Genomic DNA, 27,300 nt, shown 5'->3' on the forward strand with positions numbered 1-27,300 from the left:
CAGCAGTGACACACAGCTCTGGCTGCCCAAAGTCCTTCTCCAAACCAGGAGCAGCCCCAGGAATAGGGGCTCCCCTGTGCTGGTGCTTGTTGGTGTCCTGGCTGGTACTGCAGTGGGTGGGGGAAATCAGACTAATCCACCCCCAGTATCGGCATGGGGATGGGGACAGGCATCACCAGGGGTGCTGGAGCAGGACACCCACCCATCATCTCAACATGCCATAAGGGTGGCCTGGAGCACCAACTGCCCCTGGCAGGACATCAGCGGTGCACCCAGAGGTGACCCAGGGGAGGGCAATCTAAAAGTAGTCCCATTTTTACCAAGCCCCAGACCCTAGCCTGCCCTCACCTGGTCCAGCCCCTGGCTGGAGTAGGATGCCAGGGCTACTCACCCCTTTGAGGTTGCTCATGGCCTGAAAGTAGATGAGATAGGCCTTCTTGGGCTCCAGAGGCGGGTTCCAGTAGCCACTGTAGGTCTGGTTGTCCCCCACGGTGAAGGGCTTGGCCTCAGTGAGGCTGCTGGCGGGCAGCTCTGCCCCGAAGTAGTGCACGGAGCCGCGGGACACGGCATCGTCGAAGGTGAGCGGCACCGGGAAGCACTCCTGCCCCCCCAGCTCCCGCTTCAGCTTCTTGGGCCGCTCCTCCTCCACAATGACCTGATAGGTGCTGTGAGGGCCAGGCACAGGTTAGTTTTGGGAAGAACGGTCCTGCCCATCCTTGGACCCTGCTGTATCACCCCATTTTGGGGTCTCACGCTCCTGCAGCCCCGACCTACCTGATGGGAGCCCCTCTGCCCTGTGCCGGCCGCAGTAGCACCGTGATGGTGCTCTCTGACTCGCTCAGTGGTGATGGCATGTCCCCGTAGTCAAAGGTGGGAGCTGCAATAGGAGCTGGGGTCAGTCCTGGGGCTCCCCTGGCTTAGGGGGAAACTGAGGCATGAGCAGCTTTGCCCAGGGCAAGGCATCACCCAGTGGTGTCATATGAATTATTGCAAATAAAGTAAAAAATCTCTCCATGTCTTGAACAAGAGTTGAGAGATGACCCCTGGGTGTGCACAAGGGAGGTTACCAACACCAGTCTGGCAGAGGGGAAGAAACCAAGACTGGGATCCAACCTCAGCAGGACCCAAATGCTCCAGTCTTGAGATGTGCCCAAGAATAGCACCAGTCAGAATCACTGGCACAGTGTGAGCTTCCCCCACCCCACGGCAGAAGCACACCTGAGCCAGCCCAGCAGCACTTCCAGACCAAAGTGGGGGGCCCTCTCATGCCTGGCATAACCTTATGGTCCCCAAACCATCACTGGCAGCCACTGGGGTGCAGCTTGAGCTGCTTTGTCCCAGTGCCCTCATTCACACTCAGTTCAGCTCATTTGCTGCAGTTAATGCGACACCATGGACACGAGCAAAGAGCCCTGAGTACTGCAGAGCTTATTAACAAAGCCCAATTAATCCCTCGCTCATACACTGAGAGCTCAGACAGCACCAGCCGCCAGCACTGGGCTGGCCAGGCTCCCCAGACAGGTGCCCACCAGTCTGGGAACTGCCCGTGGGCTCACGGCACAGCTGCCACCACCAAGGGCATCTTTCTATGGCAGCATCCAGCCACAAAAACACTGCCAGTCACCAAAAGCACAGGAGTGAGCCAGGGGCTGCACACCACAGTAGGACACCTGAGTGGAGGAGAAGCCCCAGCGGCAGGAATGAGAAGGGAATGTACCGGAGATGTTGGTGGTGATCTCGGTGAGAGCTGTCTGGCCGAAGCCCTTGCCAGTGCGGGCGCGCACTGAGAACAGGTAGGTGGTGCCGGGGTGCAGGTTGGAGAACACGTGGTAGGTCTCGTTGCGCAGCTTGGACACCGTGCGCCGCGGGCCCGGCACATTCACCGCGGGGTCTGAGGACTCAATGCTCTGGTAGCTGATCTGCAGAGACAGGGCACAACATCACCCATGGGAGAGGAGACAGAGCCAAGATTCAGGTGGAGAAGGGATTAAAACAACGAATTCAGAGGAGGAGGTAGTCACAGGGCAGCCTGGAGGCAGCCAGGGACTTTTTGAGATGAAACAAAAGCAGAGGTTCACTGGAAAAGCCAAAGGGCTCAGGAGTAGCAGCAGCTGCCTCTAATCCTCACAGCCAACAGCAGAGGTTGTCTCAGACCTCTCCAACACACCCCTCAACAGGACCCTCCCAAGTCCCCATGTACCCCAGGTGCCACACCAGCCAGGATGTACCTCGTACTGTGTGATGAGGCCATTGGGCTCCACTGGTTCCTCCCACTTCAGGAAAATCATGTCCTCCAGTGGGGTGAAGGTGAGGGACTCAGAGGCAATGCCGCCAGGCACTGGGGAAGGAAAGATGTGCTTGGATGCAGCTGCAAACCAGTCTGTAAGGAGAAATCCTCCGGGAAACCCCTTTGGGTGGCTGTGGCAGTTGTGGCCTGTGACCAAGCCACCACACTCCCTTTACCATGTCACCCACCTCCAGCATATGCCACCAGACAGGACTGGTGCCTCCCCAGGGAGACATCCAAGGCCTTGATGCACCTGGACCCACTGGTGACACTTTGCCATGGGAGGGGGAGGTTCCCACACCAGCACAAACCCCACAAGTTTCAGCACCTCAGCCCAGGCACCAGCAGCAGCACAGGGCGCCTAAGCTTTCCAGCATGAGGAAAAGAAAAAAATTCCCTTTCTCCCCACAACCCAATTCCCCCTTGGAGCCATTAGCATCCTGTGGAGACACCGCCAGCAAGCAGCAACATCCTCACATGCAGACGGGCTTGACGTGGCCTGGCCTCCCCTCCCCTCTAATTAACACCACCACAATAATAACTGTAATCACTGACGGCAATCAGCGGCGCTGGGATCAATATCCGCTTCTTTATGATGGATTTCTCCACCCGAGGCGGTCAACAAGGAAAGGTAATGGCTCGGGAAGGCACCGGCAGCATCCCCCACTCCCAAACCTTGCAGGGGACAGCAGCTCTTCTCTCTGATTGGCTTTTTTCACAGCTTTTGTTCGGGTGTAATTATGGGACTGGGAGAGAGGGATCACCTCCCGCGCTTCCCACCGTGCAAACGCACCATTTCCACCTGATTTACAAGTTAATTTAATCAGAGGCACTGTGTCCTACACATGTACACAGGCACTTATTAAATTCGGGAAGAATTACGGAAACCTGTAGGGCAGTAAAGTGTGTACCTACAGAGACTGGGTTTTAATATACAGAACCTACACTATATATAATTATATGTTATTTTCTATTTTTATATATAGACAATTACATCTTATTTTCTATTATTATATGTTGTATCATTGTTATTGTGTATAGGATAATTTATATATTATCTTAATATTATAATACCTACATATTCACATACATATACACACTCATATACATATATGTGTATACATATATATATATACACACACACATATTTACATATTCAAGTAGAGGTATCATGCTTCCATCCCAGGTTGAGAGAGGCAGAGGATGCACACAACAGCTCCCAGGTGTGCACATACCCCTCTGCTATCCATATTTGAACAAATATACTTATTTATTTATATTATATATAAATATAATATATATATTTATATATATATTTATCCCGGCTTGCATCACATGCACCCTGCCTGCTCCCAGGCGAAGCGGCTCCCTGCAGCACCATCACACTGCAGAGATATTTCCACAGGTCCCTGGGATTGAGTTTCATCATTTCATGCACACACAGAATGAAGTCTCCAGCTGTGGGTCACCTGGATCCATGGGGGGCACTGAAACACCAGCTGGACAATCTATGGATGCAGCACACTTCCCTCAGTGTCCTGCCCACAGCTCAGCACAGCTCTGCCTGGGGTCCAAGAAGGATGCTGTAAACAACAGCCTTGGTTTGGCCCAGTTACTTGGATTTTCCAGCCCCAAACCGGGGTTTACCACTCAGGATGGAGAGGCTGCATCTTTGCAGCCTACCAACAGCAGCCCCAGGGGATGCTGCTGCCAAAACTGGCCTTGTACCAGAATAAACCACAGTTAAGAGTCCTATCATTAATAAACTTTCAGCACCTTGGTTTACTTGCAGGGGCAGCTGTTCATCCTGCAGTTCTAGGAGCTCAAACCCTCATCATCCTCCCAGGCAGGCTGGGCCAGACACATGAGGAGCATCTGCCACATATCTGTAGGAGGATATCCATAGATCCATCGCCATCAGACCAAATGTATACACGGCCTCAAGTTCAATCCAAGGGGGAAGCCAGCAGCCCCAGTTAATTGAGGCACAGGAAAAAGCAGCTGGAGTGATTATACTATAGCAAAAAGACATCTGGAGCTCCTGTATTAATATTCCATAAGCAAACAGCTGGAGCAGTCACAGCCCAGTGAGAACAACTGGAGCAATTATAGCTGTAAAATAAACCACTGGCAGGGCAGAGCTGGGTGCCCCCGCTAGGGCAGGCTGAGGGCTGGAGACATGGAAAGTGTACAGAGGAAGGTGCTGGATTTAGGCTTTGAAGATGAAAAAGGACCTGGAGATGCTTTCAGCTCCTCTCCAGCTCTTCAGGTTTTGCTTTCCAGCCTGGGAGACAGGAGTGAGCTTTGCAAAGGTAACGGCAAGTCCTGTGCAGGGGAATTCCATGGCAGGCTTCTCCTCAGGGGTCCTCCAGGGCTCTGGAGGCAGCTCAGTCATTTGCAATTACCAGTTCCTTCCCTTTAATTGATGATTTTTTAATGCTAAAAAGTGCTTTGGAGATTAATTCCATTCTTGCTTAACAGATGTCTCTTCCATGAGAGCCAGGGATGCTCCAGCCACACTCAGCAGTGGGAGAGGCCAGCTCCAGATGTGGCCTGTCACTGATGGGTGGCACTGGACACACAGAGCCAGCTCTGTCCTGTAGCTCCTGCCATATCCCTTGGATCTCCAGAGCCCAGAGTGACTCAGGCACTGCTGATGGCAAGCTGCAGACAGGGTGAGGGGCAGGTGAAGCCAGACCTGGGAGACCTCTCCAGCAGCCTCAGCTTGAGCAGATCCTCAGGGAAGGGCTCATCAGAGCAAGAGATCCCAAAACCAAGAAGTCCTGGAGCAATGCTGGAGCATCCATCAAGGATGTCTGCCCACTCAGGTGACAGGGAACCCAGAACAGGGCACAGCCAGAACAGGGGGGAAACAGGAGCAAAGCTGCTGCCAGAAACTGGGGCCTTATCACTGCAGAGCTCTCTGCACAAACCCAAACCCACCTGAGAGCAAACTTCACCAGGGAAGAGCACCAGAGAAGCCAAAAAAAACTGCACCTGCCCTGGTGAACAGCACTTTCCCAGAAACGCAGCAGTGCCCAATCCATCAGAAACCAAGCAGATAAAAGATGTTACCTGAGTGCAAAGCATTAATTGTTTTAATTCCTGTTATTATGGCTGCCAGGCTTTGGTTCCCAATAATGGGTGAGTGAGGACAACTTGTGCTGAGAGAAGCTGGGTATGAGCCAACTCTCACACCCTCCACTGGACCAGCTAGGGGTAAAATTCCACTCCAAGCATGAGGGCAGCGTGTCCACAGTGACACCCCCATCCAATCCCTGAACCTCCCAGGACCCTGACATGTCCCTTCCCCAAACACCATCAGTGTCCCTTTCTCTCACCTCCTGTTGCACACCTCTGGGGCTGCAAGATCCTTTTCACCTCCTCCTTGGCTCAGGAGATATTCTCATCATGCCCATAGGCCAGGAGCCAGGGATGCACACCATGCCACAGGAAAAACCCCAGCAGCTCACTAGCTACAGAGTTCCAATTTTGGGGATGATGCATCTCCCCGAGCAGACTCACCATCCTCATCTGTCTGGAATATCACCTCCTTGCCCTCCTTGCGCCCCTCAGGGTTGGAGAGGATGAGCTTGACGTGGATGTTCCTGTAGGGCAGCAGATTTTTGATGGTGTAGCGGTTGGCGTTCCGCTCCATTTTCACACACTCCTGGAAGGTCTGGTTGTGGCCACTGCCCACGAAGTAGCGGTAGCACAGGGACATGGTGTAGGTGTGGCAGCGGGTCAGGTTGTAGCCCAGCGGCTCCCACTGCAACGTCAGCTGTCTGGACTGGATTTCAGAGAAAGCCAGGCCTTTGGGGGCTCGCATGGGCTCTGTGGGGAAGAGAGACAGGGAGAGGTGAGCGAGGAGGCAAACATCTCATGGATTTATGTGCCTTATCAGGGAAAACCCTTTTGTCCATAGGGGCAAAAGAGATGAGTGCAGAGAGCAACCCCCAGCATAGAATGCTGCTGCCCTGCAGAGAGGGCTGGGGACACCACTGGGGACATCTCTCAGCCACTAATCATGCAGCTGCCCCAGGCTCATCCTTCCCTGTAGAGATGAAGCAGGGTACCAGCCCCACAAGCAGCCCCAGCTGCCCAGAGAAAGGTGCCTCCACCACAAGGGCCCTTGTGGTGTCATCACACCCAAGTCAGGCTCTTGAGACAAGAGGGATCAAGTGCCATCAGTGGGAGGGAGTTTAATCAGCTCTAATTGGACTGAATGGGAGAAGTTAACGAGGGGGCACCTCTGCCAACAGCACACACACGGACAGGTGTCTCGGGTTAGCTCCTCTCCTCAGCACAGGAAGGGGGAGGGCTGGGGGTGCCAGGAGAGCCGTCCCAGGGACGCCATGCGGCCCACCTGCGCACTTGGTGCGGCTGATGAGGGGTGGCCCCGGTTTGCCAGTGCCCCCCTCACCGGGCCGGGTGAGCAGGACGCTGATCTCATACTCCGTGTCGGGGTCCAGGTGCCAGAGCTTGTAGGTCTGCATGTTGACAGCGTGGACCTCAGACCAGGGCCCCGAGGTCATGCGGTACTCGATCTCCTTGCGCACGATGGGGCCGTCCCCGATGATGGAGTTGGTGTTGAGCTGGATGATGAGGTAGGTGGAGCCGGCCCGGAGCAGCTGGGGGGGGGCAATGGGGGTGGGGGGCTCTGGAAGAGAGCACAGAGGGGGCAGGTGGAGCATCCCCAGAACCAGGCCAGCGCTGGCACAACCACAAGTACCATGGTTTTATTTTATTGTTTACAGGCTGCAGTCAATACATTTCCAGTGTCTCTTCCCACACCAACCCACCACACTCAGGCTGGAGAAGGGAACCTTTGGGGTGACCTAACTGTGGCCTTCCAGTATCTGAAAGGGGCTACAAAAGAGACGGAGAGGGACTTTTTACAAGAGCACGTAGTGACAGGACAAGGGAAAATGGCCTCACACTGACAGAGAGTAGGTTTAGATTAGATATTAGGGGAAGATTCTTCCTTGTGAGGGTGAGGAAGCCCTGGCACTGGTTGCCCAGAGAAGCTACGGCTGCCCCATCCCTGGAAGTGTTCAAGGCCAGGCTCTGAGCAACCTGGTTGAGTGGAAGGTGTCCCTGCCCATGGCAGAGGGTGGCACTGGATGAACTTTAAGGTCCCTTCCAACCCAAACCATTCTGGGATTCGTGCTGCAGAGCACAGAATAAATTCGGATTCCCCACCCAGAGGATGTAGGAATCACCCAAGTACAGGACGACACCATCCAGTCTTCAAACTTCAGTCTGTGCCTGTGCCCTCCATCACTTTGAGAAGGCTTCAAGAGCTGCAATAGGGTTTCATCTGATCAAATTGTCTTTTTAAGTCACACAGCCCAGCATGGTGCCGCACAGTTTCACCATAATTAATTAATTCCCACCTACTGCAATCAAAAATAAATTATCTAAGGCCATCAGTAAAGGAGTTTCTGGTTTTATGCTGCACAGTCCGTGTTTAGCAACTCTTCCACAGTGAGAAACTGCAATCCCGGTGTTCCAGGCATCCCACCTTCCTCTGCACACAGCAGAGCAGGAGCGGCTCACCATGGCCCTGGGTGGCAAGGGCAGCTCACCCACCTTTGACGATGAGCTCGGCGCAGTTGGAGACGCCGGCGCCGCGGGCGGACTGGGTGACGCAGCGGTACAGGTCCTGCTCCGCCTTGGACACCGCCTCCAGCTGGAACGTGGCCAGGAAGCGCCGGTGGCTGATGTGCTTCACCGAGGCAGCAGGGACCACCTCGCCGCTCTGCCTCTGCCCATGGGACACACACGGCGTCACAGGGGGCACGGTGGCACCTCCAGAGCCACCAGGGGTGTCCCCACATGATGTCTGCTTAAAAGCAGGGGGATGGCCCTTCTCCCGCCATGTCCAGTGGGGTTTTGTCCCACAGGAAAGCCGTGTGTGGGGCTGGCTGTGGCCGTTTCACCACCACCGTTCCTCACCTGCATGAGGAAGCGCTCGGCCTCGGCAGCCTTGCCAGCGGCCACGCACTGGAAGGTGGCGTTTTGTCCCGCATTCACCTCCACATCACCCAGGCGGGAGAAATGAGGCGCTTTCGCTGCCAAGGGACAAAGCAAGAGGTGAGGAAGGACCTGAGGTCCAAGGAGACCCACAGCAGCACTGCCACAAAAATCCCTCCCCACCCAAAAATCCACCCAGGATGTCACAGCTGAGCTGAGCTCTGGACAGGCCTGATGCCCACCCTCAGAGCCTGGCTCCAAGTGAGGCATGTGTTCCTGTCCCCATAGAACCAGCCCAGGGAGAGATGAGCCTCTCTCTCCAGCACCCCACAGTGCTGGTGCCAGATGCAGGGTATGGGATGATAGAGGGGGCAGGTCTCCTGCCCAGCCTGGAAGAAATAGGATGTGACCCCAAGAGCCAATGTGTTGGGACAGTCTGGGAATTTGGACCCCCACCAGCCTGGGTGGCCCCTCCTGATGGGGACACTCAGGCCTTGTGTTCAATCTGTGTTTTTCCAAGGTTTTATAAAAACTAAAAGCAATGTTGCAGCTGGTGGGGATAGGGATGGAGATGCAAAAAGGAGCCTTAAAGGTGCCCAGGAGATGGAGCTCCACCAGCTCAGGTAACATCAGGACACCTAGGTGCTTCAGGCTGCCCCCTGACATTAGGCCCTCCACTCTCCCCAGGACCATCCCAATGGACACCAGTTCCAAGCCCTGCTGCCCAGCCCAGCCCAGCAGCCCCCGCTCAGGTCCCATCCCACGGCACTCACAGCATGGATAATTCAGGAGCAAAATGTCATCCAGGCCCAGGTACCCCCTGCGCTCGCTGGAAACCACTGCCTCGAAGAGCACCTGCAGCACCAAACAGGGGTCAGTGGTGGCCGGGGGGCCGGGCTGGGGCCAGGGGGGCTGCTGGGCCTCACCTGGTACTCACTGGGCCAGAACAGGCTGACTGCCAGCTCTGCCTGGTGCCACTGGCGGCCGTGCGAGCCGGACGCGTTCCAGACGGCGCTGCCCAGCAGGCCCCCGGTGACCCAGACGTAGGCGCTGAGGGTGCCAGGGCTGTGCCCATCCCGGCTGAACATGAAGTAGCTGAACTGAAGGCAGTGGGTGTCATTCTCACTCAGTGCCTGGAAGAGCAGGTGAGCTTTCTGGCCCGGGGTGTGCTGAGAGGAGTTCACCATCAGGTAGGAGCCTGCAGCAGTGGGGGAGAAGGGGGAGAGAGTGGAGTTAACTGTAAGGATGGTGAAGGGTCTGGAAGGGCCATACAGGGGGTGCCTGAGGGCTCTTGGTGTGTGCAGCTGGAGCAGGGCACACTGAGGGCAGAGCTCAGGGATCTGCAGCTCCTCCCGAGGGGCAGCTCCCATCTCTGCTCTGGGCCAGGGACAGCAGCCAGGGCACGGCTGGAGCTGGGCCGGGGCAGCTCAGGCTGGAGCTCAGGGCAAGGTTCTTCCCCCAGAGGGTGCTGAGCACTGCCCAGGCTGCCCAGGGAATGGGCACGGCCCCGAGGCTGCCAAAGCTCCAGGGATGCCCAGGGTGAGGTTGCTGGGGGTCTGGACAGGGCCAGGGTTGGACTAGATAATCCCTGTGGGTCCCTCCCAACTAAGGAGATTCTATGATTCTAATCTCTCTGTTCCACCCCTCCTGAGCTTTGCCAGCGGGGGATAGAGAAGGTGGAGGATATGGGACGACAAAGATGCCCATGTGCCCCAGGGCACTGGTCCATGACAGCCAGTGAGGATGTGCAGGACAGGAGGGACTTGGGATGGAGTCAGGAGCAGACACCTTCTGGGCAGCAGCAGGACACTGCAGTGGGACCTGACTGCTGGATGAGGAGGGGAGGATCAGAGCTGCTGCCACCCCAGGGCCCCGGGGTCAGGAAAGGCTCCGATGTTGCCCTCCCTTAACTCTCACATCTTCAGCTGCATCAGTCCCAGCCCCAGCCGGGCCCCAGCTGTTCACCTCCATTCCCAGCTCCTTGGCTCATTTACCACACAGCTGTCACCATATTTCAACCATGCTCAGCAGGCACTCACAGAGGGAAATCCTCCTTGGCTTAAGGAGGAGCAGCAGCATCCCAGCTCTCAGGGGTGCCTGGGATGCCATTCCCAGAGCAGCCCCACCACCAGCAGCAGCTGCTGGGATCCCACCACCCAACATCACCAGCAGCAAAACCAGGAGCTCCAGCACAGCCTTGAAGCCGTACTTATAGGGCAGGCAGGATGACAATCCCAAAGAGGATCCCAAAGGCAGCATCATTCCCTGTCCTGCACGCTCCAAGCCAGGCAGTCTGGAGGGATACAGGATGGATGAGAAGCTGCCACACCAAATCCTCCCCCTCACCAAAGGCAAGGGGATTATTAATCTCCATTTTAATACCAGCAGAAGCTGTAAGTAACAAAGCTGGGCCATTTATTCAAGCCTACCATTGTTTCCTGACAGTCAGCGCTTTATTATCAATTAATTCTAAGCTCAGGTGCTTTCCTCCCCTCGACTCCCACTGAGCAGTTCCAAGAAAAGCCAAAGGAAAGTGAAGGGGAATTGTAGGGGGCACCCACCCATCCCCCTACAACACTTGGGATTGCAGGGGGCACTCATCCATGCCCATGCAGCATTTGAGATCACAGGGGAGGCCCATCTACTGCCCCAGCGATTGGGACCTGCACCTGGGGGGACCCCAAAACACCCAGGCGGTCACAGCACCAGCTGGGGTGACACAGTGCCAGTACCAGATGCATCTCCCAGTGCACCCTTCAGGGACAGGAGCTGGGGCAAGGGAGAGAAATCCCTGAAAGGGAAATTTTCCCCACACCATTGACCTGTGTGGCTGCCTGGCCCTGCCAGCCCCTTGGGGTGGCTACTCAGGGTGAAATAAAACGATGACAATTTATTTCCTCAGAGTCCAGCACAGCTCATTTCACCTACCAAGGGGAAGGCACTATGTCCATGCTTCTCTTTTTTCTCTTCTCATTTCCCCCAGCAAAATTACTTCTGCTCTAATGAGATCAGCCCCATTTGGTCCAGGCAACAGCAGAGTGGAGAGAGATCACTGACCCACCTCATGCCAGGGGACATCTCCCAAAAGCTACCCCATTAATGAATGGGCTCTTGTTAACAAACACAGGCCCCTCCTCTGCCCTCCCTTTACAAACAAAAAGCCATAGGACCAAAATAAAGAGGCCAAGATTAAAATTAAACCACTTATTTTGAAAGACAGAGAATGCCCATAAGGTCACCTGGGAGCAGTGATGCACCTGAGCATCCCTCATCAGGCAGGGCTTCCCACACACACTATTTTCCCCTCTTTTTTCCTGGTGTTGCAGTATTGGAAAAAGCAGGTTCCAACCACTTGCTTTTGTGCTAATTTTATCCTCCTCTGCTGTAAATATCTGACATTAGCCTGAAGCCCAGGGTGTAGGTTGGGTTTCTTTTATAAATATAAGAGAAGCAGAGGTACTTCAAACTGCCAGAGGGCAGGGTTGGACGGGATATTGGGAAGGGATTGTTCCCTGTGAGGGTGGGGAGGGGTTGGCACAGGTGCCCAGAGCAGCCATGGCTGCCCCTGGATCCCTGGCAGTGCCCAAGGCCAGTTGAAGCCCTGATTGCCCATGGGAAGGGGCAGCTCTTCCCATCACACTGCCCATCCCAAGGGTTCTGCCTGCCACTGCATCCCTCCAGGAAAAACCCAAACAGCCCTGCGAGAAGAGGAGGGAAGAACTCACTCCCCCAACTTCCCTGTCTCAATGAGTTTTTCCTCCTAAAAAATCACTGAGAGACAAAAATAAATAAAAAAAGAACTTCCAAGAGCTATTAGAAGGCAGGGAAGGCAGGAAGGATGACAGGGAGGGGGCGGCACTGTCAGACAAGAGGTGCCAGGGGAGCAGGTCTGAGCACTGCAGCATCTGCCTCCAGGAACTCCCGCTGGAAGACGAAGCTGACGTGTGCTGGATCCTTCTCTGTGTCACAGCCAGCACAGGAACCAGGGAACCACTCACTCCCCACTTCTGTGCTGAGCATCTCCCAAAGCAGCCCCAGCACCAAGGGCTGATCTCCCACCACCACAGGGTCCTTGCACAAACTGCAGCAATTTCCAAGGGAGCAAACCATCAGGCTTCATTGTTCAAGGGTTTTATGGATTGCAGCAGGAGCTGATTGGGAAGCAGTGCTGGACTTGAGAGCTGAAGGAGCAGCTCCTTGGATGGGGAGACATCAGAGCTCTTCAGGGTGGGGACAACAACTCAGTCCCCCCAGCACAGGGACCGGGTTGTGCAGGGACACAGCAGCTCCATTCACTGGGAATCTCCAGTGCTCAGGGGGTTTCCTAATGTCAGTGAATTTGGAAGGAAAATCTAGGAAAAAGCACATTTGAGGAAAAAAAACACCTACAAATATGTTGGTTTAATCTTTTGAGTGAGGGACCCTAGAGCCTCTTTCAGTACCAAAAGAGACTCCAGGAGAGCTGGAGAGGGACTGGGGACAAGGCACGGAGGGACAGGACCCAGGGAATGGCTCCCACTGCCAGAGGGCAGGGCTGGATGGGATCTTGGCAATTGGGAATTGTTCCCTGGCAGGCTGGGCAGGCCCTGGCACAGGGTGCCCAGAGCAGCTGGGGCTGCCCCTGGATCCCTGGCAGTGCCCAAGGCCAGGCTGGTCGGAGCTTAGAGCAGCCTGGGACACGGGAAGGTGTCCCTGCCCATAGCAGGGGTTGGAACTGGATGAGTTTTAAGGTCCCTTCCACCTCAAGCCAGTCTGGGATTACAAGCTCACACCTGCCTTACCCAGCTTCCTGCAGCTGCTCCTTAAAAAAAGGAACAATAAAGAGACAAAAAAAAAATCACGATTGCAACATGGGAGAGACCCATCCATCATATTTAGGTGAAAGAGAGACAAGTCAAGAGAAGGGGGGAAAAGCCCTAAACCAAACAAGAAAGCAAGAAGAGAGTAGGATGGGAAGGTAGCAGCAGGTGGCCAGCAGCCAGCAGCCACTCCAATAAATCCTACACTCCTTGAAACTGGCTGATCTCCAATAAAAACTCATTTTAATCTGAGACCACGAGACTCCTTTGGAAATTGCTCCCTGGAGAGGCCCTGGCACTGTGAAATCCTTTTGATCCCCTGAGCTGCTGCAAGGACCAAGAGGGTAATGGGGCTGCAAGAGCCTCATGCACAGCTCCCCACCCAAAACAGGGTAAAACCACCCAAAAACGGGGTCCCTGCACCCCCCTGGTGCCCCATGATCATGAGCAAACAGCATTACCTGGTCTTAGAGGAGCCACAGGGACAGGAATCCTCTTCCTGGGGTGACACTGCAATGCTCACACCCTCCAACCCGAGATGTCACTTCCCCATCAGTCCTGGAGTTTATTCCTTAAACTCTTTGTGTTCCTTTAAGACCCCATCTCCTGCTGAGCCACAGTTTTTTCCTCAAGTAGAGAGAGAAGCCCCATTCCACCCAGCCCTCCAGCCCCCTGCAAGCCCCCAGGCTTTAAACTCAGGTGGCTCACTGCAGATTTTAAATTACAGCTGAATATTGAGCAGAAAACTCAACTAATTACAAGTTTCAGACATTCCATCATGAGCCACCTCAACCCCCAGCTCTGCTTTCCCCAGGAAACCCCCTGGACACACACCAATTAGGGTAGCTCAGTTTAAAGCAATTACTTGGAAAAATCATCCAGGGAGGATCAGGGATCTGCCAGCAGATCCCTGCCCTCGCCCAGCACCCAGGACATGCCAGGAGGGACAGGATGGAAGGAGAAGGTGATGGGGAAAGGTAACGGCAGAGCAGAGTTAGTGGAGGGGGAAAAGCCAAATTAACCCCTGGCATGAACAAAGAACAAGATAAACAGCTGGAGGCAGGTTGATGGAACAGTAGAGAGTTTCCTATAAAGTAGGTAACATTTTAATAAACGGAAAAGGTGATTTTTACTGTTGAGCTCTAAACAAGCTCTCCTGTTTTTCTGCCCATCCTCAGCACAGGATTGGCCCTTCAGGATCAGGCAGGAGCCAGCAGTCCCAAAAACAAGGAGCATCCCAAGTCCAGTGAACTTCACTGAGCAAATGGGTTCAGAGACAACTCAAGGGGGTCACAGCAGGAGAGAGTACGGAGCAGGGAGCGAGCAAAGCCCCCAAATGCACCCAGGCATGGCGCCCACACCATCCTCCTGGAGAGAGGAGCTCCTCACAGCTGCCTGGCTGGGTCTGCTCCCCCAGCCTGGCCACCAGAGAGGACATGGACCCAGAGAATAACACAAAACAGTTCTAAACCAATCAGATTTTTTAAAAGTCCATTTTAATTTTCTTCCTTACCATTCCCAAGACTTTGGAGATGCCTCCAACTAACAAGCCCTTCCCCACACTTGAAAACGCCAGAAACAGGGTTTTTTTCCCCATCTCCCACATAAGCAGGCCAAAGCCAAGTCTAAAACACTGCAGGAATTAAACCAGGAGGAGTCACATAGTCCAGCCCTAGGGTACTGGACACAGAGGCAGGGTAGGGACAGAGGGCCCAGGGGGACCCTGGCACTCACCGTGAGGCAGGTCAGGCACCAGGTGAGGCATCAGGTAACTGCGCAGGAGCTCCCAGTCGAAGTCATCGTCCTCACTCTGGCTGTACTCACACTGGTTGGGCTCACTGTCCTCCTCAAAGGTGCAGCCAGCTGTGGGGACAGACCCGTCAGCCCTTGAGCTCCCAGAATAACTGCTCCCCCCACAAAAGCCCACGAGGATGGTGTGATGCCCCTGGAATGCCCCACCAGGAGGGGGTGATGCCCCTGGAATGCCCCACCAGGAGGGGGTGATGCCCCTGGAATGCTGGGGGACTCCAGGCATTCCCCAAGGGCACTGTGAGCAGGGCTCTGCTCCTGGGTGCTACCAGGGCCTCACAGCTCCTGTGCAGCTTCACCAATGACACAAGCTGGCAGGTCTCAGGGAGGCCTTAGCAGCAGGAGCAGGATGCAGCTCCCAGCTTTGCTTCTCAGGGGTTGGTAGCACAAGGGGTTTCCCCTAAGAAACATCATTTCGCTGTGGCAGCCACACAAAATTTGTACTTTGACCCCAGCTTTCCACCTGTAGCTTGGGCTCCTGGGGGTCTCTCCACGGCGTGATGTGAGTGTGGCAGTTTTCAGCCAGGACCTCCAACCCTGAATGCAGCCCTGAGCCCCCCGCCCTTGGCACTGCTGAGTCCTTCTGGCAGTCATATTTTATTACAGATTTATCTCTTGGGGGTCCGAGGGTGTTTACACAGCACCTCCCTGGTCCACAGCGTGCTCAGCTGAGCACGGAGAAGTGCAGCAAATGTCAAAAGGCCACTTGTTCCCACGGGAGGTGACACAGAGAGCCCCCCCCCCCCCGATCCCGCATCCAGCCCCCTCCCGTGATCCCACATTCCAGTCCACCCCCATTTTCCAGCTCCCCCATCCCGCCCTCCCATCATCCCACATCCATCCAAGCCTGAAGCTCAGGTCGGCTTTGCTGTGGGGCCACCCCGGCTGTAGCTCACACTGCCCCATTGTCTCATTAAACCCACGATTACAGGGACCAGGGCACAGCGCTAATTAACGGGCCGGGCTCACCAGGGGCCCCGGGAAGCCCTGAGCAAGCGGAATGAACAACAGCAATATCCCCCAATGCACCAGCAGGAAAACAGACCTGGGCCAAGGGATTATTTCTGCTGTTTTCTTCCTATTTTATCCCAAATGACATCAGTAATTCCCCCCGCCACCTGGGGATTTGGCAGTTAATGGCCTCACTGCTGGCACGGGTTGTGCCTCCCTGTGCTCAGGGATGCTTGGATGCAACATTTAGTCAAACACGAGTCCAAACCCTGGGAAAAAAGCCCATAAGATGCTCAGGAAATTTCAATTCCCAACTCTTTCATATATAAGAAGACATTTCTGGCTTTTTCGCCCCTTTGCACTCATTTTTTAAAGCACAAGGGCACATTCCAGCTCCATCACCGTTTTTTCCTCTCAGAGCCCTAAGAAACTTCTTTTTAAAAACCTGTAAGCAAATTCTCTCCTATTCATATGTCTGGAGGCACTGAGACATCACAGCTTTCTTAAAGCCCTTCCCGAAATGGAGCGTCTGCCCAGCCCACGTGCAGATGTGCCCCCGCACCACAGACCCTGGTCCTCAGCTCTCACCACGAGACGTGTCGGATTTTAGAGTCTGGAACTTGGCTGCACTTTCTAACGGGAGGAAAAGCACAAATCTGTCAAAATTTTCCAGGAAGGAAGGGAAATAAAATAAATTTCAAAATAAAACACTGTCAGAGACTAAGTGCCAAGTGATTTAAAAGAAAAAAAGGCCCAAGTGTTTCTTTCCAAGATCTGCTGAGCGGGATATTCTGGGAGGCAGAAATTTGTTCTTGGGGGATTTTTTTTGGCCTGAGAAACCAGAGCAGAGTCAAACAATGTTTCAGGCTGGCAGAGCCCCATTTCCCAGGGAAAAGTGATACCTTCACCCCCAATAAACTATTCCCAGTCACTGAAAACATAATGAGATATGTACCCTACTCCTCCTCCTGGACTGCAGCCCCCCACCCAAATCCTGCTGCCATCCCCAGCACAGCCACCGCCACCAACCCACAGCTCCATCACCCCACGCCTGCATCCTCAGCCACCCACGAGATGATGCCCAGGCTCCAGAAGTTTAAAATGCAATTACAGAGCAGATATGTGCTGGCCAAGCTGATCCATCTCCCTCCTCGGACAGGTTTACTGCCAAGGCTTTTCCCGGCACCAGCCTTCCCTCCCATCCACGACACAAAACAAAGGCAGCTCGACTGGCCACTCCACTTCCCTGACTGATTTGTCCGTGATTTGTACACACAGGGAAAAAAGCCAAAGGGGCTTCACAGAACCTTGGTCTCCATGAGTTATGGGATGCTTCTGGCACCATCTCTCCCCAGCCAAGGACAGGGCTGGGAGAAGCTCAACCTCCAGCAGACTCTCCCTCCTCATCACACGATTAAGGGCATAAAAATTAACACCTGAGTAATTAAACGCCAACAGCCCAACTCCACAGGGGGTGGCTGGAGGTGTTCCAACAGCTGTGGAAAGTCAGAGAGGGGAAACCCAGAGCAACCTGCAAAAAATTAATGTTTCATCACAACATTTGCAAGGAGGGCAGGGAGGCTGCAACCCAACATATCCACCTGCAGCAGTGGGAGGGTTATTCCATCCCAAGGGCAGCAGGACAAGGACTGTGGGAGCCGGGTGAGACTGCTCCAGGTATGGCTACATCCTAAAAAGGAAGCAAGGAGTCCCTGGTCCCCTGAGCTGGCTCCAGGCCAGGGTGACAGCGGCTCCGGGCGCCGAGGTGAAGGCAGCGAGCGCGGGAGGTGCGATCCCAATGCGACAGCAGCTAAAAATACTGCAGGGAGCTGGGGGTCTGCCCCCAGGGGTGGGACGTGTCCGAGACACAGCCCGAACACCCCAAAGCTGCCTAAATCACCCCCAACACAAAGCCTGCCCCATGTACAAGAGGCAGCCTGTGCCGAGGATGAGACATGCCCCATTAAACACCCCACACAAAACCCCCAGAGCATCACACGTTCCTGGGCAGAGGGAAAAGAGGGATAAGCACCAACATGGGGGTTTAACACCAGATGGACCAGAATTATTTTAGAAAAAGAGATAAGAGGTGGTTTGAGAGATTTCCTATGGAGATGGAGACCAGTGCTACTCAGCCTCCTCCAGGTACAGCTGCCACCTCCATGGATCCACCACATGCCCAGGTGGAAGGGAGCAGAGGGACAGGTACCAGTGCAGAGGTTAAACACCAGATGAAGCAAAATTGTTTGAAAGAAAGCAAAAAAAGGTGGCTGGAGGGGTTTGTCAAGGAGCCTGGTAGCAGGCTCAGCATCCCCCTGGGTACCACTGCAGCACCAGGGCACACTGAGAGAGCAGAGGCATGGGCACCAATGTGAGGCTTAAACACCAGATGGACTAAAAATTCTTAAAAAGAAAGAAAAGGAGGTGGCTTAATGGATTCACCAGGGAGAAGGACACCACTGCCACTCAGCATCCCTTGGGAACCACTGCCACCCAGCATCCCCCTCTACAGCGATGAAGAGGAGGAAGTCTGGGGAGGGGAGGGACTAGTGATTCACAAAGAAAAGGGAGGAAAAGAAAGACCAAACAGCCAAGTACAAAGGACAGCCTCCAATTAATTCTCCGTGGCCACCGAGGAACGTGGCCGCCTGCCTACAGCCCACCCCGCGCCCTTTCATCCACAGAGTCTGCACTGCTCTCGCTTCCAAGTTAATTACACACTTAAACCCTTCCTGCTTAACCTCCTGCACCATGGGACACGATCCGTGTCTTCCTTTGCCTTTTACTGAGCAGCCTTGAGAAGGCTCCTGTGCCAAAGGGCAGCCCAGCACCATCCACGATTAGGATCACAGCCCGGCACCATCCAGGATGGCAGGATTGGGATCACAGCCCGGCACCATCCAGGATGGCAGGATTGGGATCACAGCCCAGCACCATCCAGGATGGCAGGATTGGGATCACAGCCCGGCACCATCCAGGATGGCAGGACTGGGATCACAGCCCGGCACCATCCGGGATGGAAGGATTGGGATCACAGCCCGGCACCATCCGGGATGGAAGGATTGGGATCACAGCCCAGCACCATCTGGAACAGCAGGATTGTGGTCTCCCCCACCCAAGACCCTCTGGAGTATCATCTGATGGGAACAAAACACCAATAATGTCCCAAAATGGGGACAGGCTTTGTGAAAAATGGGCTCATACCAAAACTTTAGCAAGTGCTGCTTCCACAGAGCTACAAAATACAGCGCAGCCACCCAGGACACCCAGTCCTGACGGGAAAAAGCCCATTTTGCTCCTACCCTGGCTTAGCCAGGACTGGATCAGCCCCATGGTCATCTCTGGGGTGCAGCATCTTGGGAGCACAAGCCACAGCACCCCATGGCACAGGCACCAGCCAGGGGAGATAACGCTGGTCATATTTCAGAGTCAAAATAAATTTTTTATCCCTGGCCTTATCCAGCAGCTCCAGTCCTCCACCCCAAGTAATTCTCAGCAGGAAATGGGGAGGATTCAGGTACCCACAGGACACATGACACGCTGCCCTGGCAGTCAAGTGCAAACACCCTGCAGAGCGAAACCATCATCTGACCATAGCAAGATGTGGCAGGGGGTGAACAGAGCTCTCCTGCCATCAAATCCAAAGTTTTCATTGCCTCCCAGGAGAAGGGATGGAGGCAGAGGCTTTGCAGTTGCATACCCCCATATTATTACACCCAAGACCTCTCCTCTTAAATGCACATGAGGAAGATGCTCTTTGTCTGCACCAAAGGATGAAGCTCTTTACACACGATAAATGGTCAATGAGCTGCTGCAAATGGGGAAACCGAGGCACAGAGGGGATGTGGTGAAGTCCCAGAAGACTGGCAGCCCGGGATCACGCCAGGGATGGCAGAAAGCCCAGGGAGCTGGGTGTGTTGGGATACAGAACCACAGCTCCAGCACATCCCGCCAAGGTGCCATTCCTTCCCAGCACCCCGGAGCAGAGCCAGCCTTCCACCTCCCAGATCCCAGCTGCTATTTAAAGGTGCTTTCCTTGGCACACTCCTACGGAAACGTGCCCTGGGAAGGAAACGCCAGGAGTTGCTTCCCTCTGGGTGCCGGCAGACACGGGGGACAGGGAGCACATTCTGCAACTCATCTAAAATTAGATGCACTTCTCAGCCAGTGAGATCCTGTACACAGCACCCCACAGGCTCCCAGGCAAGGTTAAGGGATCCAGGATCATTTCCATCTGCAGGGGGCTCAAATTCCCAGGGGTGGGATGTTACAGGAGCTGTTTGGCACTGAGGAATCCAGCTCAGTGAGAAAATCCAGACAGGGAGAGGTCCTGTGTGCCAGCACCCCAACATCTCATACTGATGGGGAACCCTGCCACACTGGCACACCAACAGCTCCACGGCCAAGCCCAAACACCCCAGGATTTCAGTGGGAAAACCTCTTCCAGCCCAAGCAAAGGGGAGCTGAATCCCTCTGTAGCTGCACTTGGCACATGCAGAGGGCCTGGGGCACTGGCACAACATTGAAAGTGTTTCTGTGCATCACACCCCGGAGATGATGACAAACCCCGTCCCTGCTCCTCCGCTCCCCACTTCTGCCAAAGAGACAGTTTTAAAAGAAATATCACTGATTCCTCAGCCCTGATAAAAGCTGATTGGAAGAATATGGAAAGCAGCTCCATTAGAATTCTCACCAGTAGTTTGTTTTGGTTCACCAAATCATTTTAAATATTGTATTTAATAGAAAAATAATTTGCTCAGCTGTAAGAAACATCAATTTGCAACTTGAAGCCTTGTATATTAGCCAGAGAAGCTAATGTGTAAACATTAGCAGCTCCAGGAACGTGTGGGGTTTGGCCAATGCAATTCCAGGGAGAGAGCAGCCAGATATTAAGACGGAGGATTTGCATAATAAGTCACTTATGCCCGATAACCTCAGTGTTTGGAACACGCAGGACTAGAGAACAATATCCATCTGCCAGCAACTACAGAAGACAAATCTCCTTTTTTCCTTTTTTTTTCTTCTTGACTGCTGAAGACTCTTTATGGCTTTTACCTGCAGGTCCCCAAGGAGTTGTCAAACTTCCCACAGTGAGTACCCAGCCCCAGCAGCCTCCAAGGAACGCCAGGGATGGGGAGAATTGGCAAATCTGGATTCATTACAGGCATTTTGAAGCAAATACAACTGGGAAAATACAACTCTGAAGACTTTGCAATGCCACAGGGATGGCCTGTGCTTGGGCAAGGACCAAGTGTGCCACACATCACTGCATGGCAAAAATGCATGCAAAAGCAAAGGGGGAATAATTAATCTTGGCAGAATCATTCCTTGGGGCAAACGCAGCTGCCAACTGCAGCTCCACATGCTCTTAGCTCCAGAGAGATCAGCACTCCTGGGACCAGGGTGCTGCATCACCCTGCTGCAAGCAGCACCAGGAATGTCTCCCTGGAATGTACCTCCCTGCCTGCTCTGGAGATGCTGGGGGACACAGGCCAGGAGGATTTACCTCCATGCCCAGAGGGGATGTGGGGATTTAACATCCCATCCAAAGGCTGTTGGTGCCCAGTACCCAGATCCAGCTAGTGCTGTTCCCAAGGAAGGACCAGCATCACCCCGTTACTCGCACCCTGCTCAAGAGATGTCCTGCCGCACAAAAACACCCTCAAGCTGAGCAGCCAGAAGGCCACTAACCCACTGCACAAGTGCTTTAATAATGAACCATCACTTAATTAACATTGTCAGTGCTGCGTGGCGGACTCCATGGGACAAAAAACAAGGCAGGAAACCTTTGGAAACCTCCGTCCTGCCATTATCGATCACACCCTGTGCAATTACAGCTCACGGGCTGCAGAGCTGTGCGACACCTCAGGGAACAAAATGAGAACAAGTTAAAATAAACTAGAAAAGGCAGGGGGAATAAAGCTCATTTCTCCCCCTCGCTCCTTTATTACTATCAGGTCCCCCAGGTGTCTGCTGAGGACCATCCACTCCACATGCCAGGGACCCAGAGAGACCAGGACCATGAGCCCCAAGGGGCACACACTGCTTTCAGGGGACACCTGAGGACACAGAGATGCTCCCATGGCAGGAATTCAGGAAGGAAAAGCAGCTGCCCTAGGACACATCAGTACCACACCAAAGCCCTGGGGGACTCCAACATCAGCTGCAGAAATCATGGCAAAGCAAGTTTCCCAAACCAACCCCATTCTGCAAGGAATAAGAAGGGGACAACCCTCAGCCTCCCCTCCCACAGCAGGTCCCCCATCTCTGCGGTGATGGATGCAGGAGCACGGTACTGGGAGGCTTATCCCCCCGGGATGGAGCATGTGCCAGCGCTGGGAGGGCCTTGGGAGGCAGCTCCAAGGGTCACTGATGGCATTCCAGGGCAGAGAACGGAGTCGGGGAGCCCTCAGCCCCCAGCGGGGACAGGGCCACAGCATCCCCACCGTGCCCAGCATCCCAGCCAGCCCTAGGTGGGATAAAGGTGGGGAGAAGTGAAATAAGGCTCAGTGCCGTGCAAAATCCAGGCCACCATCCTCCTCCTCCTTCCGTGCCACCAGGAGAGCCAGGAACAGCAGTGTGGGCTGACTGACGTGGGGCTGGAAGGTGACAACGTGTGACGTGGGCACAACCATCAACAGCACCAGGACTCGGCTGAACCTCTGCTGTGGCATGGCAGGTTAAAGGCAGGAGCCCTCATGGGAGGAATACAAGGAGCCGTGTGCCCAGCAGGTCTGTCACAGCTCTGGGGAACACGCTGGACCATGCCAGGCACCCTTCAGCCAGGCAATGGTAAGAAAATGGCAAATCAAGCCCAGAAAAAAACAGGTTTGTTTTTACCAGTCCATGATTTTGGCTCAGCCACCCCCGTCAGCACTGGCTTGGGTATCCATCTATGCTGGCCTGGAGAACCCTCAACTCATTCCAGCAAAAACTCTGGGATTGCACTAAGTGTGCAGGAATAACTGAAGAGTCCCTGCAGTGTCAGAAGTGCACACAACACCCTGCAACCCCATGGGAGAACCATGAAACCCCAATACCCAGCACTTCCACCTCCTGCCTGCACACACCCTGCCCCAGACAGATCGCAGCTCCCATGCCCAGCCAGCCACCATTCCATGGGAAGGAAGGCAGGACATAGCCTCTCAGACAGAGAAATGTCATTCAGAGCCAGCAGGTCCCCAGACAGGAGCCTGGGTGAGAGACTAAATAAAAAGTTCAGCTGATATAAAGAGAAATAACCCAATGAGGAGACGCAGTGCTTTAGTTTAATATTGTTGTAATCCAGGGAAAGCAGGCTGGTTGCTGGCTGCAGAAAATCAATGGGATATTATCACTCAGCAGACAGATGAAAAGACAGTAAAAATAAGAAGAAATAATAACAGAAATAAGAGAGTCCTTGGGAAGAGCCCCAGAAGGGCTGGACCTTCACCACAGGAAGAGTTCAGAGTCTGCCCTGGCATTGAGAGGCTTCCGAAGTCACTCCCAAGCTGCTCCTTCCCCAAAAATACACTGGAAAGCTCCAGCACCCACCTCCACAGGGGGAAGAGGCAGGCGCCCCATTGACACCAAAACCACAGAACCAGATGTCCCAGTGAGGACTTTGAGGTGCCAGGGAGTGCCCAGGATCACCCACCTGTGCTAATTCAACGAATCACATTGAAGCACCTGGTAATTAAGGAAAGAGCATTTATGCAGCTAATTACCCAGGGTGTCAGCACACCTCTGCTAACAGGCAGGATGTGCTGGCAGGGAATGAGGACCTGGCACCCAAGGGTGTGTGGGGCTGCCAGCAGCAGGGAAGGACTTTGGAGGAGACACATCCTTGCATGGATCTGCCTGGACTTCCTGACCACCCAGCCCTGAAAATTGCTGCTGTTCCCATCACAGCTTTTGGAGGAACCCAAGGCTCCAGGGTCACACAGCACAGGACAGAGAGGGGCTGCACCCTGAGGAGCCCTACAGAGCACCCCCAAAACCACAGAAGCTCCATAGACACCTCCAAATCCATCCAAGCCAAGGAATGCAGTTTGCTGTAGCCCATCCCTCTCCCTGTTCTCACCTCCATAAGCAAGTGGCTGCAATGTTCCGTCCCCTCCGGAGAAAAGCCATTCCCACATCTCCTGTCAGGACACAGCAGCAAGACCCCTCGGGCAGCACCCCAAAGTCAAGCCTCACACTCTGGGGGAGCAGCTGGGCCACGGTGAGTGATTCATCTCCTCTTCTAGACTGGCCACCCCTCGCCCCTGGTGACATCCTGCTCTGGGGGAGCCTGCCCCAGTTGGTGTGCCCAGCAGCCGAGGGTCCGGAGCCACTCGTGCTCCTTGGCTCGGCCAACTGGGCTAATTAGGCTGAAGGCCTCCAGCACAAAGCAGCACACAGGCTCAAACGCCCAGGGCTCACCAGGGCTTGTATCCTGAGCAGGGCCATGGGGACAGTGGCCTCGTTAAGACTCATCCGGTCATCGATGTCCCCGTCCCTCATCCTCACAGCATCTCCTGCCTCTCCATCCCGGCCACAATCCTGATTAACTTAACGATGCCAGGAAAGGTTGGATCCACACGGGGAGTCCAGGGAGCCAAAGCAGTTATTGGTCAATTTAGGGCTCCCCAGCACCAGGACAGCCCTGGAACGGGCAAGGATGGACCCTCAGGCAGTCTGGGAAGGCTGTAGGGACCTGGGGGGGCTGTGCCAGCACAGTCACCCTGTCATGGGTGATTTGACAGTATTTTTCAAGCTCAATTTTAAAAAAAGGCATAAAAAAATTGTGTACGACAAAAATATTCAGGAAGTTGCTCCAGCTGCAACATTCTCCCACTCCCCAGCTGCAGTGCAACGCTCTGCTCCACTGCATCCCTGTCAGAGACAGGGGCTTTCCCAGCTTCCAGTCAGGGCCCACGCTGGGTGGGCAGTGGGGTCCCCAGGTAACGGGGGGCATGGCAGGCACATCCCCACCCCTGCCTTCAGCAACAGGGCTGCCCAGAGTCCCCTACCCCCCGAGCTGGGCCCACCATCCCTGCTGCAGGACACTGGGGTCAGCCAGGTGCTAAAAGGGCGCCAAGCACCCTCCCTTAGCCCCCTCCTGTTCCGCAACATCTTCAGCACTTTGGAAGGCAGGGAGGTCAGGAAATAAATTTATGCCCAAAGCCAGTCAAGAGGCTTCTTCCAGCTGTGAATCTGTCACACAGAGTCAAGGTGACACACAGAGACCCCACGGGGCCCCAAACTGCAGGAGCATTGCATTCTTGGCATTCCCACTGCAGCCCAGCCTCCTCGTTGGAGCAAGCAGCATCCCAGCAGCCAGGCATCCACAGGAACAGCCCCTGCAGCCCTCAGTACCCCATGGCACAGGGGGAGTTCTGCTGCCCTGCTCCTGCAGCAAGCATAGAACCAGCACCCAGATTTGGGGTCTGGCAGAGGCATCCAGGGACAGGAAACAGGGACAGCCCCAGGCTGGCTTGCCACAATCCATGCTTGGATTCACTCTCCAGTGGGAGAAATTGGGGTGCAAAGCCCGGGCCCCTTAAACATGTAGTAAGCACGTTCCCCCAGCAGTGCAGGAGCTGCAGACCTGGGCTGCGACACCCAGGCAGGACTTGGAACAGCACACAAGCAGCTGGGAATGAGCTGCAGCCAGCAACCACCCAGCAAGCAAGAACAACACTTCTGATCTTAAAAAAAAGACATAAAATAACAGCCGCAAAGGGCAACTGACATTTGAGCCCCCAGTGCTGGCAGCAAGGAGAGGGAAAGGGCTGCTCCACAGGCAAGGGCTCTTCTGCCTTTGCCTTCCAGCAGCTGGAAGAGCTGGACTTTGGCTTTTGATCCAGGCAGAGGGGGCAGAACTTGCCACTCCCATGGCCAGGAAAGCAACAGCTCAGGAACACCCAGGAAAGTCCCTGTGACACCTGCCAGCTCCACAGCCACTCCCCAGAGACGCCCTTCACCTGGCAAACAGGAGCAGATCCCGTGTCCCCAGGAGCACTCTGGCCAGGCAGATGCAGGCTGGCACCCCCTCCCCACACATCACCCACCCACATCCACCCCAGCAAAAAGGGGTAAAAGCAGCAGCAGCTCCTCCAGGCCACCTGCAGTGGAAAGGAAAAGCTCCATCTCCAGGACCTATTTATTTTGAGGCTGCCAACAAGGAAGCTATTAGCTTCAGGGGATTAATTGTTGGGAATCCTTCTCGTCCAGAGGGGAAAGCCTCAGTTTCACCAAGTAGAAGGAGGGATCTCCAGGCTGGAATGAGAGAGCCGGATCAAAGGAATGCTGCAAAGCAAATCCCAAGCTGCCATGGGGGAGAAGAGGTTTGGGAATATTGACATTTACTCACGCAGTAACTAAAGGTTTGCAGACATGTCTAATAAGACAATTACAGTGCATGTTAATAATAGATTATTAAAAAGCTTATTTATGGAAGCTTAAGCAGGCAGATGGTAGGGCCATGGTGATAAGGCTCTCTAGAGCCTGTGCTACCTCGCAGCTCCCAGGGATGCAGCAGGGATTTGCCTTCCTCTGCCTCTAGCTCCCTAGTGCCTCCTGTACTTAACCCTCACACGATTGCCCAAAGCAAAGCAGCAAATCCCTGCAGAGGGACTGCAGCCAGGAGAAGATTCTTTTGGGGCATTTTGGGGTGCTCAGAGCTCCCAGCCTCTCTGCAGAGCAAGGATTGGGTGATGAAGTGATGGAAAAGTTCCATCTCAGGTGCAGTCAAGGGAAAAACCAACATCAACAGGCAGCAAGGAGTGGGTCACAGCCAGGACAGGGGTTAAAGCCACCAACAAACACCTGCCTTGGTTTTCCAGGTAGTGTCCCTCCTCTCCCAGAGCCCTGATCCCAATAGACTTTATTCTGGGAAAGCTCCCAAGGAAGCTGGAATAGGGCTGGTTTGTCTTAGTTTGGATAACAAAGGGGAAAATGTGCATTTCAGGCCAGGAGGTGATTCACCAGCATCCCTGTTCCCGGGGCCAGGGCAGGTCCAGGCACCCAGAGGAAAAACATGAAACAGGAGTTTTGGAACAAGAAGACAGTAAAAATGAAACAAATGCAACTGCAAGTCTTAATGGGGAAGGAAAAAACCCAGACATTGCCAGGCTGTACCATGGAGCTGCAGATACAAAGCCAGAGGGACAGGTCCATCCAGGAGCATCAGCATCACTCTGAGCCTCCCTAAATTCTGCTTCTCCCTCGTGGACGGTAAAAATCCACCACACTCCAGTGTCCCTCTGAACACACTGGAGAGCCAAGGGCTCGGGAGCCAGAAACCTCTGCCCTGGGCACACTTGGGCATGTCAACAGGATTTTCTGGAGCATCTCAACACAGAAGCCTCAAGGGTGTTTGCACTGTCTGGGTGCTCTAGGAAAGGGCACGGCATTCTCAGGGCATTAAAAACACACGTAGGAGCAAACAAGATCCCTGGCACGACAGAACAGGCAAGAGGAAAAAAAAAAAAAAAACAAACAAAAAAACCCCAC

General features: G+C 54.2%; 1 protein-coding gene across 2 annotated transcripts in view; it reads right to left on the minus strand.

Annotated features, from left to right (window-relative positions):
- PTPRU (protein tyrosine phosphatase receptor type U) overlaps nt 1–27,300 on the minus strand; it is a 57,106-nt gene that overhangs the window by 26,460 nt on the left and 3,346 nt on the right. For both annotated transcript variants that reach the window (XM_030964580.1, XM_030964579.1), the window contains exons 2-12: nt 14,797–14,925; nt 9,190–9,461; nt 9,037–9,118; nt 8,246–8,361; nt 7,880–8,054; nt 6,654–6,947; nt 5,813–6,121; nt 2,229–2,338; nt 1,718–1,919; nt 775–877; nt 392–665 (exon numbers count right to left, since the gene is read on the minus strand). In XM_030964580.1, coding sequence (XP_030820440.1) covers nt 392–665; nt 775–877; nt 1,718–1,919; nt 2,229–2,338; nt 5,813–6,121; nt 6,654–6,947; nt 7,880–8,054; nt 8,246–8,361; nt 9,037–9,118; nt 9,190–9,461; nt 14,797–14,925 — 2,066 coding nt within the window. The remainder of the gene's footprint in view (nt 1–391; nt 666–774; nt 878–1,717; nt 1,920–2,228; nt 2,339–5,812; nt 6,122–6,653; nt 6,948–7,879; nt 8,055–8,245; nt 8,362–9,036; nt 9,119–9,189; nt 9,462–14,796; nt 14,926–27,300) is intronic.

The sequence above is a fragment of the Camarhynchus parvulus genome, chromosome 23 (assembly GCF_901933205.1).
Source record: "Camarhynchus parvulus chromosome 23, STF_HiC, whole genome shotgun sequence".
NCBI classification, from domain to species: Eukaryota; Metazoa; Chordata; class Aves; order Passeriformes; family Thraupidae; genus Camarhynchus; species Camarhynchus parvulus.